Source organism: Suncus etruscus, chromosome 8 (assembly GCF_024139225.1).
Source record: "Suncus etruscus isolate mSunEtr1 chromosome 8, mSunEtr1.pri.cur, whole genome shotgun sequence".
Taxonomy (NCBI): domain Eukaryota; kingdom Metazoa; phylum Chordata; class Mammalia; order Eulipotyphla; family Soricidae; genus Suncus; species Suncus etruscus.
This window is the reverse complement of record NC_064855.1, coordinates 38672696-38689392: the sequence shown is the minus strand read 5'-3', so window position 1 is coordinate 38689392 and position 16697 is coordinate 38672696. Positions and strand designations below refer to the sequence as shown.

Below are 16697 nucleotides of genomic sequence, written 5' to 3'. Positions count from 1 at the left end.
CAGCATTGTAAAACTGTAAATCATGATGGCTAAAATTGAATATATATGTGTGTTTTTAGTACAGTAGTACACATAGGAAAAACGCTCAGGAAAAAACTTTCAAAATACTTTGTTCTGGGGGCCTGAACAATAGCACAGCATATAGGACATTTGTCTTGCAAGTAGCTGAGCTGGGCTTTATCCCCAGCATCCCATATGGTTCTCTGAGCCTGCCAGGAGTAATTTCTGAGAGACAGCAGGAGTAACCTCTGGGTGACACCTAAAACCAAAATTAACAACAACAACAAAATTTGTTTTGTAAATCAAGTACTAGATCAAAATATTTTCTTTATAGTATCATATTTTCTCTTTTTTCCTACTGAGCTCTAAATGTATTTTTAATAAGAAATTATTTTTAGATTCCCGACTGTGAGAAACTGTGAGTGCTGCCTGTGTGTGTTTGTCTCCTGTCCTGTCTCCTGAACCTTTTTGGAGTGGGCCGAAAAGGGACCAGAAAATTTGCTCTCCCAGAGGCTCATTCATGGGCCGGAGCCAAGGAACTGCTTCCAAACGTGAAAACCAGCTAAAAGCAGTACTTTGCAGAAGGCGGTTCCCTGTTTGTGACTTCAGGCTGGGAAAATCTATGCCTACCCAGTGGTTCTCGACTGTGAGAAACTGAGTGCTGCCTCTGTCTGTTTGTCTACTGTCCTGTCTCCTGAACCTTTGGGACTGGGCCGAAAAGGGCCCAGAAAATTTGGTCTCCCAAAGGCTCCGGAAGAAAACAGCCACTCCTCTATGCTATTCGGTGCACTCTAATAAAAAAACGCCACTGCAACAAGAAAAAATCACACTAAGAACTGTGCTGGATCACTGAAGTCCAGCATTTCTCTCCGGACTGTCTTTTCTGCTGTGTGCTCAGGCCTAAGATTTGATCCTTTGTGAGGCTTCATCCACGGAGGGCTCCCCTTCCTTGGAGGCAAGTCAACTCACCCAGAAAGGGTGGAGCCAGAAGAGTGAGGCTGTGCACATCATTTAGCCAATGAATACCACCACAATATGTAGAAAAACCCACAATACAAGTGTGACAATGGGGAAACAACACAGGCCAGCATCAGACATAAAAAATGAAGATGACACTTCTGATGACCAGAAAACAGCCAACCAATTAATCAATATCTCAGATAAGGAGTTTAGACAAGAAATATGGAAGATGCTCAAAGAACTCAAAGAACTCAAAGAAACCATGGATCGAGTTGAACAGAACACTAATAAGAACCAAGAAAATATGAAGACAGAAATCACAAAACTCCAAAATGAAATAACAGGTCAAATAACTGGCATGAAAAACTCAGTAGACCTGAGAAGAGAAATGGAAGAAAGAGGCCTAGTAGATATATATAGGACACTCCATCCCCAGAAACCTGGATACACATTTTTCTCCAATGTACATGGGACATTCTCCAGGATAGACTACATGCTGGCACATAAAACATACCTCCATAATATCAAGAAGATAGAAATTTTGCAGGCTACCTTTGCTGACAACAAGGCTCTGAAATTATATGTGAATTCCAAAGAAACACAGAAGAAAAACTTTAACACCTGGAAGTTAAGCAGCCTCATACTGAATAACCAGTGGGTGCAAGATGAAATCAAAGAGGAAATCAAAATTTTCCTGGAAACAAATGATAATAAAGACGCAAACTATCAGAACTTATGGGACACAGCAAAGGCAGCACTGAGAGGAAAATTTATAGCTTTGTAAGCACACATTAGGAAGGAAGAAGGGGCCTACCTGAATAGCTTAATGCCACAGCTCATAGAATTAGAAAGTCCTCAACAAAAGGACCCAAAAATAGGGAGTCAGAGGAAATAACAAAGCTGAGAGTAGAAATCAACGAAGTGGAAACCCAAAAAACAATCCGAAAGATCAATGAAAGCAGAAGTTGGTTTTTCAAAAAAAAAACAAAAAACAAAAAACAAAACAAGATTGATAGACCACTGGCAAAACTAACAAAGAAAGAGAGAGAACTTGATAACACATATTAGGAATGAAAAAGGAGAGATCACTACTGATATGACAGAGATTCAAAGGGTAATCAGAAACTACTTTGAGAAACTCTATGCCACTAAAAATGAGAACCTGGAAGAAATGTATATATTCTTGGACTCTTATAATCTTCCACAGTTGAATGAAGAGGATGTAGCATATTGATAAAATTAAAACGATAATCAAATGTCTGCCCAAAAACAAAAGCTAAGGCCCAGATGGATTCACTAATGAATTGTTTCAAACTTTCCAAGAGGAACTACTACCAATCCTGGCAAGACTCTTTCATGAAATTGAAAAAACGGAAACACTTCCAAATAGCTTTTATGAAGCCAACATCACCTTGATACCTAAACCAGACAGAGATGCTACGAAAAAAGAAAATTACAGACCAATATCACTGATGAGTGCAGATGCAAAGATCCTCAACAAAATCCTGGCAAATAGGATCCAATTCCTCATCAAGAAGATCATCCACTACAATCATGTAGGTTTCATCCCAGGAATGCAAGGATGGTTTAACATCCATAAATCTATCAATATAATACACATCAACAACAAGAAAAATAAAAGTCACATGATCATATCAATAGATGCAGAGAAAGCATTTGATAAGGTCCAACACCCATTCTTGATCAAAACTCTCAGCAAGATGGGAATGAAAGAAACTTTTCTCACTACAGTTAAAGCCATCTACCACAATCCAGTGGCAAATATTATCCTCAATGGAGAAAAACTAACAGCCTTCCCTCTAGATTCTGGCACAAGACAAGGCTGTCCTCTCTCACCACTCCTATTCAACATACCACTGGAAGTACTCACTATAGTGATTAGGCAAGAAAAAGATATCAAGGGAATCCAGATTGGAAAGGAAGAAGTCAAGCTCTCGCTGTTTGCAGATGACATGATACTCTACTTAGAAAACCCTAAAGACTCTACCAAAAAGCTTCTAGAAACAATAGACTCATATAGCAAGGTAGCAGGCTACAAAATTAATACACAAAAATCAGTGGCCTTTCTATACACCAATAGTAATAAGGAAGAAATGGACATTAAGAAAACAACCCCATTCACAATAGTGCCACACAAACTCAAATATCTTGGAATCAACTTGAGTAAAACTGTGAAGGACCTATATAAAGAAAACTATAAAATTCTGCTCCAAAAAATAAGAGAGGACACGTGGAAATGAAAACACATACCCTGCTCATGGATTGGCAGGATTAACATCATCAAAATGGCAATACTCCCCAAAACATTGTACAGATTTAATGCGATCCCTCTAAAGATACCCATGACATTCTTCAAAGAAGTGGATCAGGCACTTTTAAAATTCATTTTGAACAATAAACACCCTAGAGTAGCTAAAACAATCATTGGGAAAAAGAATAAGGGAGGAATTACTTTCCCCAACTTTAAACTGTACTACAAAGCAATAGTTATCAAAACAGCATGGTATTGGAATAAAGACAGGCCCTTAGATCAATGTAATAGGCTTGAATACTCAGAGAATGTTCCCCAGATACACAATCACCTAATTTTTGATAAAGGAGCAAGAAATCCTAAATGGAGCAAAGAAAGCCTCTTCAACAAGTGGTGTTGGCACAATTGGCTAGCCACTTGCAAAAAATTGAACTTAGACCCCCAGCTAACATCATGTACAAATGTAAAATCCAAATGGATTAAAGACCTCGATATCAGACCCGGAACCCTCAGATATATAGAACAACACGTAGGTAAAACAATCCAGGACATTGAGACTAAAGGCATCTTCAAAGAGGAAAGTGCACTCTCCAAGCAAGTGAAAGCAGAGATTAACAGATGGGAATATATTAAGCTGAAAAGCTTCTGCACCTTAAAGGAAATAGTGCCCAGGATACAAGAGCTCCCCACTGAGTGGGAGAAACTATTCACCCAATACCCATTAGATAAGGGGTTAATCTCCAAAATATACAAGGCATTGACAAAACTTTACAAGAAAAAAAAACATTTAATCCCATCAAGAAATGGGGAGAAAAAATGGACAGACACTTTGACAAAGAAGAAATTCAGACGTCCAAAAGACACATGAAAAAAGTGCTCCACATCACTAATCATCAGGGAAATGCAAATCAAAACAACTATGAAGTGCCACCTCACACCACAGAGATTGGCACACATCACAAAGAATGAGAACAAGCAGTGTTGGCGGGGATGTGGAGAGAAAGGAACTCGTACCCACTGATGGTGGGAATGCTGTCTAGTTCAACCTTTATGAAAAACGATATGGAGATTCTTCCAAAAAGTAGAAATTGAGCTATCATATGATCCAGCTATACCACTTCTAGGACTATACCCTAGGAACACAAAAATACAATAGAAAAATTCCTTCCTTACACCTATATTCATTGCAGCATTATTTACCATAGCAAGACTCTGGAAACAACCAAGATGTTCTTCAACAGACGAATGGCTATAGAAACTGTGGTACATATACACAATGGAATATTATGCAGCTCAGAGAGAGAGAGAAAAACACAGCATGGTCTCACTCATCTATGGGTTTTAAGAAAAATGAAAGGCATTCTTGCAATAATAATTTTCAGACACAAAAGAGAAAAGAGCTAGAAGTTACAGCTCACCTCATGAAGCTCACCACGAGCAGGGATGAGTTTAGTTAGAGAAATAACTACATTTTGAACTATCCTAATAATGAGAATGTACAAGGGAAATAGAAAGCCTGTCTAGAGTACAGGTGGGGGTTGGGTGGGGAGGAGGGAGATTTGGGACATTGGTGATGGGAATGTTGCACTGGTGATGGGTGGTGTTCTTTACATGACTGAAACCCAAACACAATCATGTATGTTATCAAGATGTTTAAATAATAAAAATATTTAAAAAATTATTTTTAAAGTTCGTTTTCAATTTTTTTAGTAGATATTTTCAGTATTCAGTGGAAAATAATTGTTGTTTTGTAAAGGATGTATGTTCATTTGTTTAGATAAATGTTTTCTTAGAGCACAGCCTGTACGTGAAATGCCTAAATAGTTGCAGGTCCCCATACCTCTGACTTTTTTGTTCTCTCACTGAGTCACTTATCTGATCTTTTATCTCTCTGAAATCAGTGGCTTGTTTTACAAAGTCCCCAAGGAAAAAAGCAAACATCTAGGTTAAATACAGTTCAATAAAGCTGGACTCCATGAAAATAGCTTTGAGTATTTCTTTTAAAAACCATTTGTTCCAACCACAGTATTTGTTCCACATTAAATAAACATTGCAGAAAGAAATCATACAAAACATGCATTTCTTATCAGAACCAGGGCAGGATATAGCACTTCTAAAATTCCTTGTGTACTTTACTCTACTTCTCTGTGTGTTCTGAGTGGGTTGTATTATGATTAGTTAAAGTCATAGGAAGAAGAAAGCCCAAAACTACTTAATAAGTGAGTCATTCATTAATCTGCAATTTAGAGTGATGTCACCAATGAACCCTTTGTTCCATACCATTCATGCATCCATCTTTGTTTTGGAGAAGATACTGAGAGCTCATGCAGTTGGGGCTCTAGGCAAGTGACCTTGGACAATGAAGTAGCAAGAAAAGAGAACACCGAAAAACATTGCAGCTCTTTTCTATATATCGTCCGTTGTTGGACATGAAGGACCAGGACAAACATCAAAGCCAGGTGTATCATAGATTCTGGACAACAATCACCTCATCCTGGTCAGATTAAGTTGAAGAGAAAGGCAGATATGGGCAATACCAGGAAGGGGTGGGTAGGAAGTAGATCATAGTAAGATCACTTTGGGCTAAGGTGTCTTTTTGGTCACTATTTTATTTAATTCTATTTCAAATCCATTGACATGAGTATGATTCCAGTATTCAAGTGGTAAATAGAGTTCCAAGTAAGAACACTTTACCACCGTTCCAACCAAAAGTTCAAGACTGAGTCACACTGTGAATCCAAAGTTCTTGGGATACCAGGCTCTACTCTGCTAAGCGACCTCAGACAGATGCCACATACTCTTGAATGTCTCAAGATTAGGGTAAGATCGAGTGAAGAGAAACAGACATTTCTTCCTCATTTTTATCAAACCATTTTAACAGGGAAAAAGATATATTTTCCAGAGAAAACCTGTTATTTATATGTTCTCTATTACAAGTATAACCTGTGAAACACTTATGTGTTCTGTGATGACCTAAGAACCAATGCCTTCCATGATGCCATGTGAGGTTACTGCTATCCTCTGAGCCACTCCTGTGCTGAGTAATATATCTAGAAATTAACAGATACAGTCTGAGCAGCCAAGAGCACCATGGCAGAGAGACTAGAGGGAGATGACAGTTTGTAGACCTAGCCAAACACAGCACCGGTCACCAAGTAACTTGGTACATACTACTACCCAAGGAATATGCATCAGTTCTCCTGGTAGGGAAGAAATCCAACATAGCAGAGTCAAGTCATTTGATACAATCACAAGAGCCAAAGATAAGTGGGGATCTGGAATGGCTCCTTGGAAAGCTGATGAAGTCTAGATAGTGTGGAACTGATGCTAATACATACCCCATCTTTGTCTCCATGTTTACATAATCAGATCTTGCAATGCAGAGGGGAAACCACAAGGCAACCCATATTTCATTCCTCCCATTTCTCTTTATCTATCACCAGGAGAAAACAGCAACTCCCTCTTCTATCAATATATTAACATATTTGAAAATGCTATCAATATATTGATCAGTATTACCTAAGATAATGATCCTTGCTCCTTATGATGTCTTCAATAAGGATATCAATTTTCTTTATTATTGCCAAGACACAGGAAGGTCAGCAAGAGTCCATATTTTAACATTCTCCCTGAAGATTCCTATTAGCCAACTTCAAGTTTCAAATGAAGGACACAGTTTGGTTATACACCTCTCTGCTGAAGCTGACTCCTTGAGGACATTCCTCACAGGAACTCTCCTCTATCCTCACAGGTATGCGTCTTAGAACATCTCTATGAGCATAGACCTGGATCTTGATTCCTATCACTGGACAGTCTCTTAAATTAGACCGTGGTGAGGGGATTATATTTGAGTTGCCAAAAATTTTCAAAGTTGTTTTCTTCTAATTATTAAGTGGATTTACTCCAGGCATTATAGAAATATTATAGACTATATTGATATTAGCACAATTTTTATTAGCAAGAAGCCATTTATTTTTAAGACTGGCAGCTAAATCACATGAACAAGGCATAGCATGGGGGAGTTTCATATGTGTCCTGTGTTTTCCTGTACCCAAGATCTCAAACTGTCATATGATATGCCAAGTGATGTCACAAGCATCCATGGAACCTCAGTGCTATTAAAAAATGCATGACTCTCTCTAATCATCCTCCTGCCTCCTACCTCACTTATGTAGCAGCCACATGTAAGAGACTCCTTTCCCTGTCAAGTCCATGTCCATCTACATGCTGCCTCCTTCCTGAGTATGACAGGGAACTCTTCCTCCTTCCTAAGGCCACCCTAATACCAGGTAGATCCTTCCCAAGCAGCTTAATGTGACTGATCACACTTCCTTTCTCTCATAAAGATGTCCAGCCTTTCTCACTGGGATTCTTTCTTCAATCCTTTCTTTAATCATCAGGCATGCAGATATGTTTATTACCAAAAAATGTAATAAATCAAAGTACCACCCTGCCTGAAAAGATGTTCATGATGGTTCTATTTCTTCCTTAACCATGATATTCAATTTTATAACACTCTGGCCTCCCACTAAACACATTTGTTAGTGACAATGCTGAGAACACTTGCAGTGTGTTGTTGGAACTTGTCATTTTATATACTGTATGCTCCCCTAGCCCCCATGAAAGCTACTGGCTAGTCCCTGTTTCCAGCTCATCCTTCTCTAGTGGGTCCACTGTACCAGGCTCAGGAAAGTCTTCCCTAGGCCCTCCTCATCATTACCCACATACACTCTTCAAGCACTTTGAGGACCATTCCAGAAATAGGACTGGTTGGGTACCCATCAGAGTTTGTCAAATCTGAATTCTGTTAAATTCATGGGCATTAGCTGACAACTCCCTGCTCCACTATTTGGTTTCTGTTTTGTGCCTGGGACCAGGTAGGTACACAAATATTTGTTCAGTGTCTCTTGAGAACCACTGATTTTTCTACTACAGGAGCCTGAAGAAGAAAAGCTGTGAAAATAGCAGGTGAAACTAGGAGAGCTGAACACATTCTGCAGGCTATGAACAGAGCTGTGAGGTACTGCTCCAAACCTCAGAGAATCCAGTCCACTTCAGGAACCCCAGTCTCCAGGGTGGCTGGGCATCACAAAAAGGGCTACTATTGGGATTTGGGACACTCCAGCCTCTCTGCCAATATATATATATATCTTGGGGCCACAACTTTCAGCACTCAGGAGTTATTCCTGCCTCTGCACTCATAAATCACTCCTGGTAGGCAAGGGAGATCTTATGGGATGCTGGGATCAAACCCGGCTCAGCTGTGTGCAAGGTAATGCCCTACCCACTGTGCTATTGTTTTAGCCCCTCAACCTGTGTATTTTTAAAACAACCCCCCTGACTGGAGATTGTTCAAATGGTTGTCACTTTCTTATAGCTAAAAATCCAAATAATATAAACTCTCCTTTGGGGAGTGTGTTGAGGGGGAACCACTTATGAGGCAGTTCTTCGTTGATGAGTTGAAAAAACTTAAGTAGAAAAAATAAAGATATAAAATGTCTTACTTAGTCTCTTCCACTCCAAAGACTTTGAGATCTCACTTTTAGAGATTAGTTAGGTTCTGGAATTATTCCCATGAGCTGTGCCAAAGGCAGCAAACTTTCCTTGACAGAGATAAGGATTAATACTTACTCTTGTTTTTATGACTTCAAAGTCTGTTATCTGTGAACATGCACTTCTAACTTTGAAAAAAGCATTTTTCTTGGTTTCTAAATTATTCGTATGTAAAGAAACAGATCTAAGCATTACATTTAATTTTAAAATGTAACTTAATTAGGATTTTGCCAGTCATTGAAAGTCAAATGTGAAAGTCAGAAAAACTGTATAGTGGGTAAAAAACTTGCCTTGCATGCTGTCAATCTCCACTGAGGTCTACCAGAAATGATCCCTGACTACCACAGATATAACCTTCCTCCCAAACCCAAAATAAATATATAAAATAGAAGTTAAATATGAGGAACAGTTAGATAGCTGAGAGAATTAATGCATATGCTTACATATGGGAGGCCTGGTTCGAATCGTTGCCCTTCAAGCACCACCAGAAATGAACTTTCCAAGCAACATACTGAGTAGTTCCTGAGCACTATCAAATATGGCCCCAAACCAAAAATAAATAAATAAATAAATAAGGTTTGACATGAGATCTATGTTTAAAGGTTATTTTGTCATGTACATGGTTAGCTAGATTCCTAAAAGCAAAAACTCCCAACCTTCCAGACTTATGACTAGACTATATTAAATTTAAAACCAATAATTAAAAGGAAAAAGTTAAAATTAAAAGTTTCAAATTCTAAACTAAGTACTCCCATTGTTTTTACTTCTTTCAGCAGTTTGGAAAATGTTTGATCTTCATTTGTCTGCCTGCATTATCTTTCTAGAATAAGTATGGATTTGAATTAGACATAGTCCCAGAAAAATGTCTGTCTTTCACTTGGAGATTAGAATCAATGGACTAGTTTGCTGACTGAGGCACACAACAAAAGGGCTTTATGTCCTGCTGAGGCTTGATAAAAGAGTGCATGCTGTAATAAGCCCCATGGTAGAGAGAGATTTTGCTCCATTTGCTAAAGGCAGAAAGGTTTTTGAAAAAGACAGGCCCCTGGGCTGCTTGCACATAGCTCTCACTCACAGTGGGGTTCATATGGCGGGGGAGGGTCTCCGCAGGGCACACATTCCATGTCTTGAAAACCCACTAGTTTTGTCTTCCGGTAAAATCTGGAAGAGAAAGGGAAATAATCTTCATTACTCCAATGAAATAACCTGGCATCTAAATTCTCAATGGTAGCAAATAGATAGATTTTTATCACAAATTTATATCACAAATTATTGGGTGGTCTCATTGTTCCACTGTTTGAAAAGAGAAAGTTGTCAAAGGAAACTTTAATAGCCTGCTCTGTAAAATATGACAGTAACTTTATATAAAGTATAATAATATCTGTAACAGATACAACATCAGATGACCTGTGTTATCTACTCAGCACCGATTCTTCTATATTAAGACGTGAGTGCTGGTGATAGAATATAAAAGCCAGTCAGTCATAATTAAAGACTGCTAAGCCCTTATACAGTGTTAATTTTTAGTATTTAAAATACTACAGAAACTAAAGAAGCTAGGCCAACTAAGAGCAATGAAAAAATGGAGGGAGATACTTCTACAATCTGGGGTTGGGGCTGTCTTTCTAGGTATGAAAAGAAACCCAGGAGCAAGACTGGAAGAGATTAATAGCTCTGACTACATAAATATACACAGGCAAGAGTACTAAAATTTAATTTAATTGGACTTTTGGTGGTGAAATTGAAGTTGTCTATACATGCATTGCTATATTACAGTGCACACCTGAAATTTAAGCAATGTTAGAATGCAATGTACTTCAATAAAAATGAATTTTTTTCATTTGATATTTTCAAAAATAAAGCATTGGGCCCGGAGAGATAGCACAGCGGCGTTTGCCTTGCAAGCAGCCAATCCAGGACCAAAGGTGGTTGGTTCGAATCCCGGTGTCCCATATGGTCCCCCGTGCCTGCCAGGAGCTATTTCTGAGCATACAGCCAGGAGTAACCCCTGAGCACAGCTGGGTGTGACCCAAAAACCAAAAAAAATAATTAAATAAATAAAGCATCAGGGACTAGAGTACTAATACAACTAATGAGGTGCTTGCCTTGCATGCAGCTGACCTGGGTTTGGTCTGTAGTATCCTATATGGTCCTCTGAAACCACCAGGAATGATGCCCGAGTGCAGAGTCCTGACTAACCCCTGAGCAAAACAATGTGTAGCCCCAAAACAAAACAACAAAGGATCAGTACAAATAATAGACAAAAGGGAGATGATAAATACTTAAATTATCAAACTGTGTATAATGGAAGTCTGTAATTTAATAGCTAGTACAGGAGTTAAGGTGCTTGCCTTGTACACATTTTGATCCCTGAGCAATATTAGGAGTGCCTGAACGAAGATTCAGGAGTAAGCTTGGAGTGTGGCCTAAAAAGAAGAACAATTAAAAGGCTAGAGATCTATAAGTTTTTCAACTTTTTCTTTATTTGTTTAGATTGCTATGGCTTGGGGACAGAAACATTTTTAACTATACTTCTTGACTAAGTGAAACAGAAGAAAATTTTTACAAAATAAAATAAGATAAAGGGAATAGAAACATATATGGTTCTGGTTAAATTTGTTTTTATAGTTGAATATATTTTACTGTGGGTTAACAAATAGATAAAGAAAAAACTCACATTGAATTTTTACTTAAAGTTTGGCAAGAACCAGCATATAAGTAAAGCTCATGAACTCTAACTTCTCCCCAATACTGAATCTAAAATGGATTTACTCTTTTAGTTGAATTTACACCACAAATTAGCTTTTTTGTTTTGAGATCATTTTAAGAAAGACTGGGTAAAGACCACTATTTAGCCATTCTTTAGCACAAAACACATTTCTGTACGAACATGAAATGCTATGGTCCATTCTGGCATGAGAGCAGAGCAATTTTGCTCTGATTCAATCTTAAATGCAGTCACAATTTTTAAATGGGACAATCCACTGGGTTGTGTCCACTTGGTACGCCAGCTGTTTGTGTTGTGCAAAGGTCTCTAATCCAACAAGTGTCAATGAAAAATAGAAGGAAAACTGAAGTGCCATCTGGGCATAGGCAAGGGGAAGTGAGTGTGAATCTGAAAAAAGTGAAACAAATCAATTCAGGCAGCTTTCAGGAGTCAGGAGGCTGAAAGAGCTTCAGAGCTTAAAAGCATATGAGAAAGGGGAGAGGGAATGACAGTTCCATGGATAGAACATTTGCTTGCAGGTGACCAACCTGGGTTTAACCTCTGGCAACCCCTGAGCATAACCAGGAGTTAGTTCTGAACGCTTTCATGTGTGACCCAAAAGCCAAAAATAAATAAATACATAAATAAAGGAGGAAGGTGTGGGAGCAGAATTGGTTGGCAGAGCAGCCTGCATGATTTTAACTGGGGAAACTAGATATGTGGCCAAGTATGGGGGCTCAATAGTAGAAGCTCAGACTTCTCACAAACAAGTTTGGTGACCTTGAGAAAGTCCTGACTCACAAGAGTCTTTGCTGAGGGGGCTGATGGCTGAGAGCCATTCTTTATAGAGTGGCTGATGAGCAAATAAACTTACCTGAATACAGGTCTCAGCATGTAATAAATGCTGAATAGATGTTCTCTATCATTGTTTTCAGAAGCTGCAAAGAGCAGCAGGGGACAGTTTTGTTCTTTCAGGACTGGGGTCCTAGAATCTTTTGCAGAGAGGGGATAAGAGCATGAGCACCAGAAAGTATGCTAAAGGCTTCTTGGCCACACTGAAAAGTCTTGCAAAGTTTTGCTGCCTGCCATAGGCCACAACGGTAAATATTTATTTGATGCTTACAGGTGGGATCCTCTATGGGCATTATATTCTTTTTTCTTTTAAGTACAAAGCAGAACAAAGAAAGCCTCTTCAAAGGTGTTGAGAAAACTGGTTGCCCATGTGCCCCTTCTCCCGAAAAAAAAAAAAAAAAAAAAAAACCTCAATACTTTTGTAAATCATGGTGCTTTAGTAAAATAAAAATCTAAAAAAAAGAAAAGAAAAGAAAGAAAATACATCATAAAAAATAAACTCAGATTCCTTTCTAGCACCATGCACAAAAGTCAAATCAAAAACCTCAATATCAGGTGAGTCAGAATAATTGTACAGTGGTTAGGGCACTACTTGCCTTGCATGTATTAACCTGAATTCGATTTCTAACTTCCTTTATAGTCCTCCTGGCCACCACCAGGAGTAATATCTGAGTGCAGAGCCAGGGTAAACTCTGAGTACTATCGTGTGTACCAAAAACAACAAAAGAAGACTTCAATATCAGACCTGAATCTACAATTTACACTGAGGGAGACATAGGCAGAACTTTCCATGGCATTGAAGATAGAGGCACCTTTAAGGAGTCATTGCCAGGTAAACAGAAGCAGAGAAACAAATGGTATTACATAAAATAAGGAGCTTCTGCATCTCAAAGGAAGTAAAGACCAAAATATAAAAACACCCTAAGGATTGGGAGAAAATATTGCCTACAACTATTTGATAATGGACATTATAATCTTAACTCCTCAATTAATTCTACTCTGGTAGTCACTTCAATTATGGGCATCAAGAATGGACAATTTCCACACTGTTCCTGCTACTTAGAGAGAAAAGTCACTGGGACTTGATGGGTTGATCCTGATTGACTTATGGACCTATAGAATGAGCTACAGGCTAACCTATGGACTGGCCTATCCACTGACCTATGAGCAACAGAGGTCCTCTTCTGCATGAGGCAGGGCTGCAGGAATGAACGTTACTAGGAATAAAAGAGACCTCAATCTATTTGACTTTGAGGCCATTTTTGGGAAAGGAATATGTAATTTTCTTATTTCCTTTTTCCCTCTAGTTCTCTATCTATAAAACAGGTTTTGACTATTTACCTTCTTCTGACAAATATAATCAAGTTGACACACACTTTTAAAGCACTCTGAAGACATGGGTAAAAGCCACTATAATTATTGTCTACTTTATACATTCATGCTTACTTAGAAAGTATGTAATTTTAAACTAATCATATAAATAAACTTTGAAACATCACTGAAAGTCTATTCAGTGACACCTTTCCCACATCTTGGCATTTATTTATAGAGTGAGCAAACACAGGAGAAATGAAAGTGGTGTACTCAGATGACAAGGAACCATGTTAATCATGAGGAAGGGCTTTTGGAGAGATGCTATGGGGAGGCCTACCCAAGGATTGTTTCCTCTTTCCAAATTCAAGTCTCTGAGTCTAATCCTCTTGACAGTCTCTATGCAATGCCCACCTCAGGACTATAACTTTTGTGAACCTCTGGGGGATCTGCTTAACTCCCAGGAGAAGAGAAAATATGTGCAAAGATAAGGCTTTCATCAGAACCATAAAAAAGGAATGAGAGAGATGGGTTGGCTAGAGGTTCTGTTCCAGTTCTTCGATTAAATTTACACAAGTTTCACTTTGCATGACCTGAAAGACTGGGTCTTGGTATAATATAAAATTTGAGCACAGCGATCATAGACTATCAACTTTTCTTAAAAAAAAAACAACAGAAATAATGAGATAACATTCACAATACATACAAGGTACATAATTCTTTGCAGAAGGCTAGGGTTCAGTATCCCGTCATACATTGTCTCTCAATCACCACTGGAAGCAATCCCTGGGCACAGTGCCAGGTATACCCCTGAGTACTACTAGGTAAAATAAAAGGCATAATTAAAAGTTGAGGAGATTGTTCAACTGACAGGGTACATAGTATGTGTGCGGTCTTGGGTGTGATCCTTGATACAGCTTAGCTCCCGAGTACCACCATGCATAGCCATAGTGACTTCTAAGTGACAATTGAAATGGCTTCATCTTACCAGCATTATTAAATGAGGCCCCCAGAGAATATGCATTTTATTTATTTATTTATTTATTTATTTATTTATTTATTTATTTACTGGGGGTTAGGCCACACCCTATGTGCTCAGGGTTATTCCTGGCTCTGTGTCCAGAAATTATTTCTGGCAGGCTCGGTGGACCATATAGGATGCTGGGGATCAAATTAAGGTCAGCTGTATACAAGGCAAGTGCCCTTCCCACTCTCTGGCCCTGAAAATATACATTTTTAATGTGTACAGTTAAATAGTCTTGCATATTCACAGATTTGTACAAGCATCAGCATAATCTAGTTTGAAGCATTTTCATGTCAAGAGAGATGGTCAAGAATGACCTAATACATACTCAATACTTTTGTGTGGTTCCTCTCTCTATATCCCAAGCCTCCCAACCTCCAGCCCTAGACAACCACTAATTTATGTTCTGTCTCTTTAAATCAGTCTGTTCAAGTAATTTCATAAAAATGGAATCACCAAGTATGAAGTCTTTTATCTTTTTCTTCCTTCCCTTTTAAATATTTTCTATCCACGCTGAAGCATGTGTCAAGACCATTCATTTTCATAGTTGAATAATATTTTGCCATTCAACTACTTCCCACACTATTCATCTATTTATCAGTTGCTGAACAATTGGAAGGCTTCCATATTTTGACTATTACATAGGCAATACAATGCTGCCATAAATATTTTGGGAACATATTTTTGCATGTACATATTTTAATTCTCTTTGCTACTTAAGTAAAAAACAGGGTCTTACAACTTTTCAAGGAACTGCACACTTGTATTCCCACCAACAATATCAAAGGACTGTGAGTTCTCCTCATTCTTACCAAAATTTCTGTATGATCTGTCTTTTTGGTTGAAGCCTCTTTTTTTTTTATTTAAACAACTTTATTACATACATGATTGTGTTTGGGTTTCAGTCATGTAAAGAACAACACCCATCACCAGTGCAACATTCCCATCACCAATGTCCCAAATCTCCCTCCTTCCCACCCAACCCCCCGACTGTACTCTAGACAGGCTTTCTATTTCCCTCATACATTCTCATTATTAGGATAGTTTAAAACCTAGTTATTTCTCTAACTAAACTCATCCCTGTTTGTGGTGACTTTCATGAGGTGAGCTGTAACTTCCAGCTCTTTTCTCTTTTGTGTCTGAAAGTTATTATTGCAAGAATGTCTTTCATTTTTCTTAAAACCCATAGATGAGTGAGACCATGCTGCATTTCTCTCTCTCTCTCTATCTCTGACTTATTTCACTCAGCATAATTGATTCCATGTACATCCATGTATAGGAAAATTTCATGACTTCATCTCTCCTGACATCTGAATAATATTCCATTGTGTATATGTACCACAGTTTCTTTAGCCATTCATCTGTTGAAGGGTATCTTGGCTGTTTCCAGAGTCTTGCTATGGTAAATAGTGCTGCAATGAATATAGGTGTAAGGAAGGGATTTTTCTATTGTATTTTTGTGTTCCTAGGGTATATTCCTAGGAGTGGTATAGCTGGGTCATATGGGAGCTTGATTTCCAGTTTTTGGAGGAATCTCCATATTGCTTTCCATAAAGGTTGAACTAGACGGCATTCCCACCAGCAGTGGATAAGAGTTCCTTTCTCTCCACATCCCCGCCAACACTGCTTGTTCTCATTCTTTGTGATGTGTGCCAATCTCTGGGGTGTGAGGTGGTACCTCATAGTTGTTTTGATTTGCATCTCCCTGATGTGGAGCATTTTTCATGTGTTTTTTGGCCATTTGAATTTCTTCTTTGTCAAAGTGTCTGTCCATTTCTTCTCCCCATTTTTTGATGGGATTAGATGTTTTTTTCTTGTAAATTTTTGTCAGTGCCTTGTATATTTTGGAGATTAGCCCCTTATCTGATGGGTATTGCGTGAATAGTTTCTCCCACTCAGTGGGGGCTCTTGTATACTGGGCGCTATTTTTTTTGAAGGGTATAGCATATCTATGTGGCTTTTAATCCTCAACTGTAATATCATGGCTTATAGTAGTATTAATATTCATATTTTAGCAT

The 16697-nt window shown here is 38.4% G+C and overlaps 1 protein-coding gene across 1 annotated transcript in view; it reads right to left on the bottom strand.

Annotated features, from left to right (window-relative positions):
• TNFRSF19 (TNF receptor superfamily member 19) overlaps positions 1-16697 on the bottom strand; it is a 126807-nt gene that overhangs the window by 60410 nt on the left and 49700 nt on the right. Inside the window, exon 5 of the mRNA XM_049778268.1 lies at positions 9861-9946. Coding sequence (XP_049634225.1) covers positions 9861-9946 — 86 coding nt within the window. The remainder of the gene's footprint in view (positions 1-9860; positions 9947-16697) is intronic.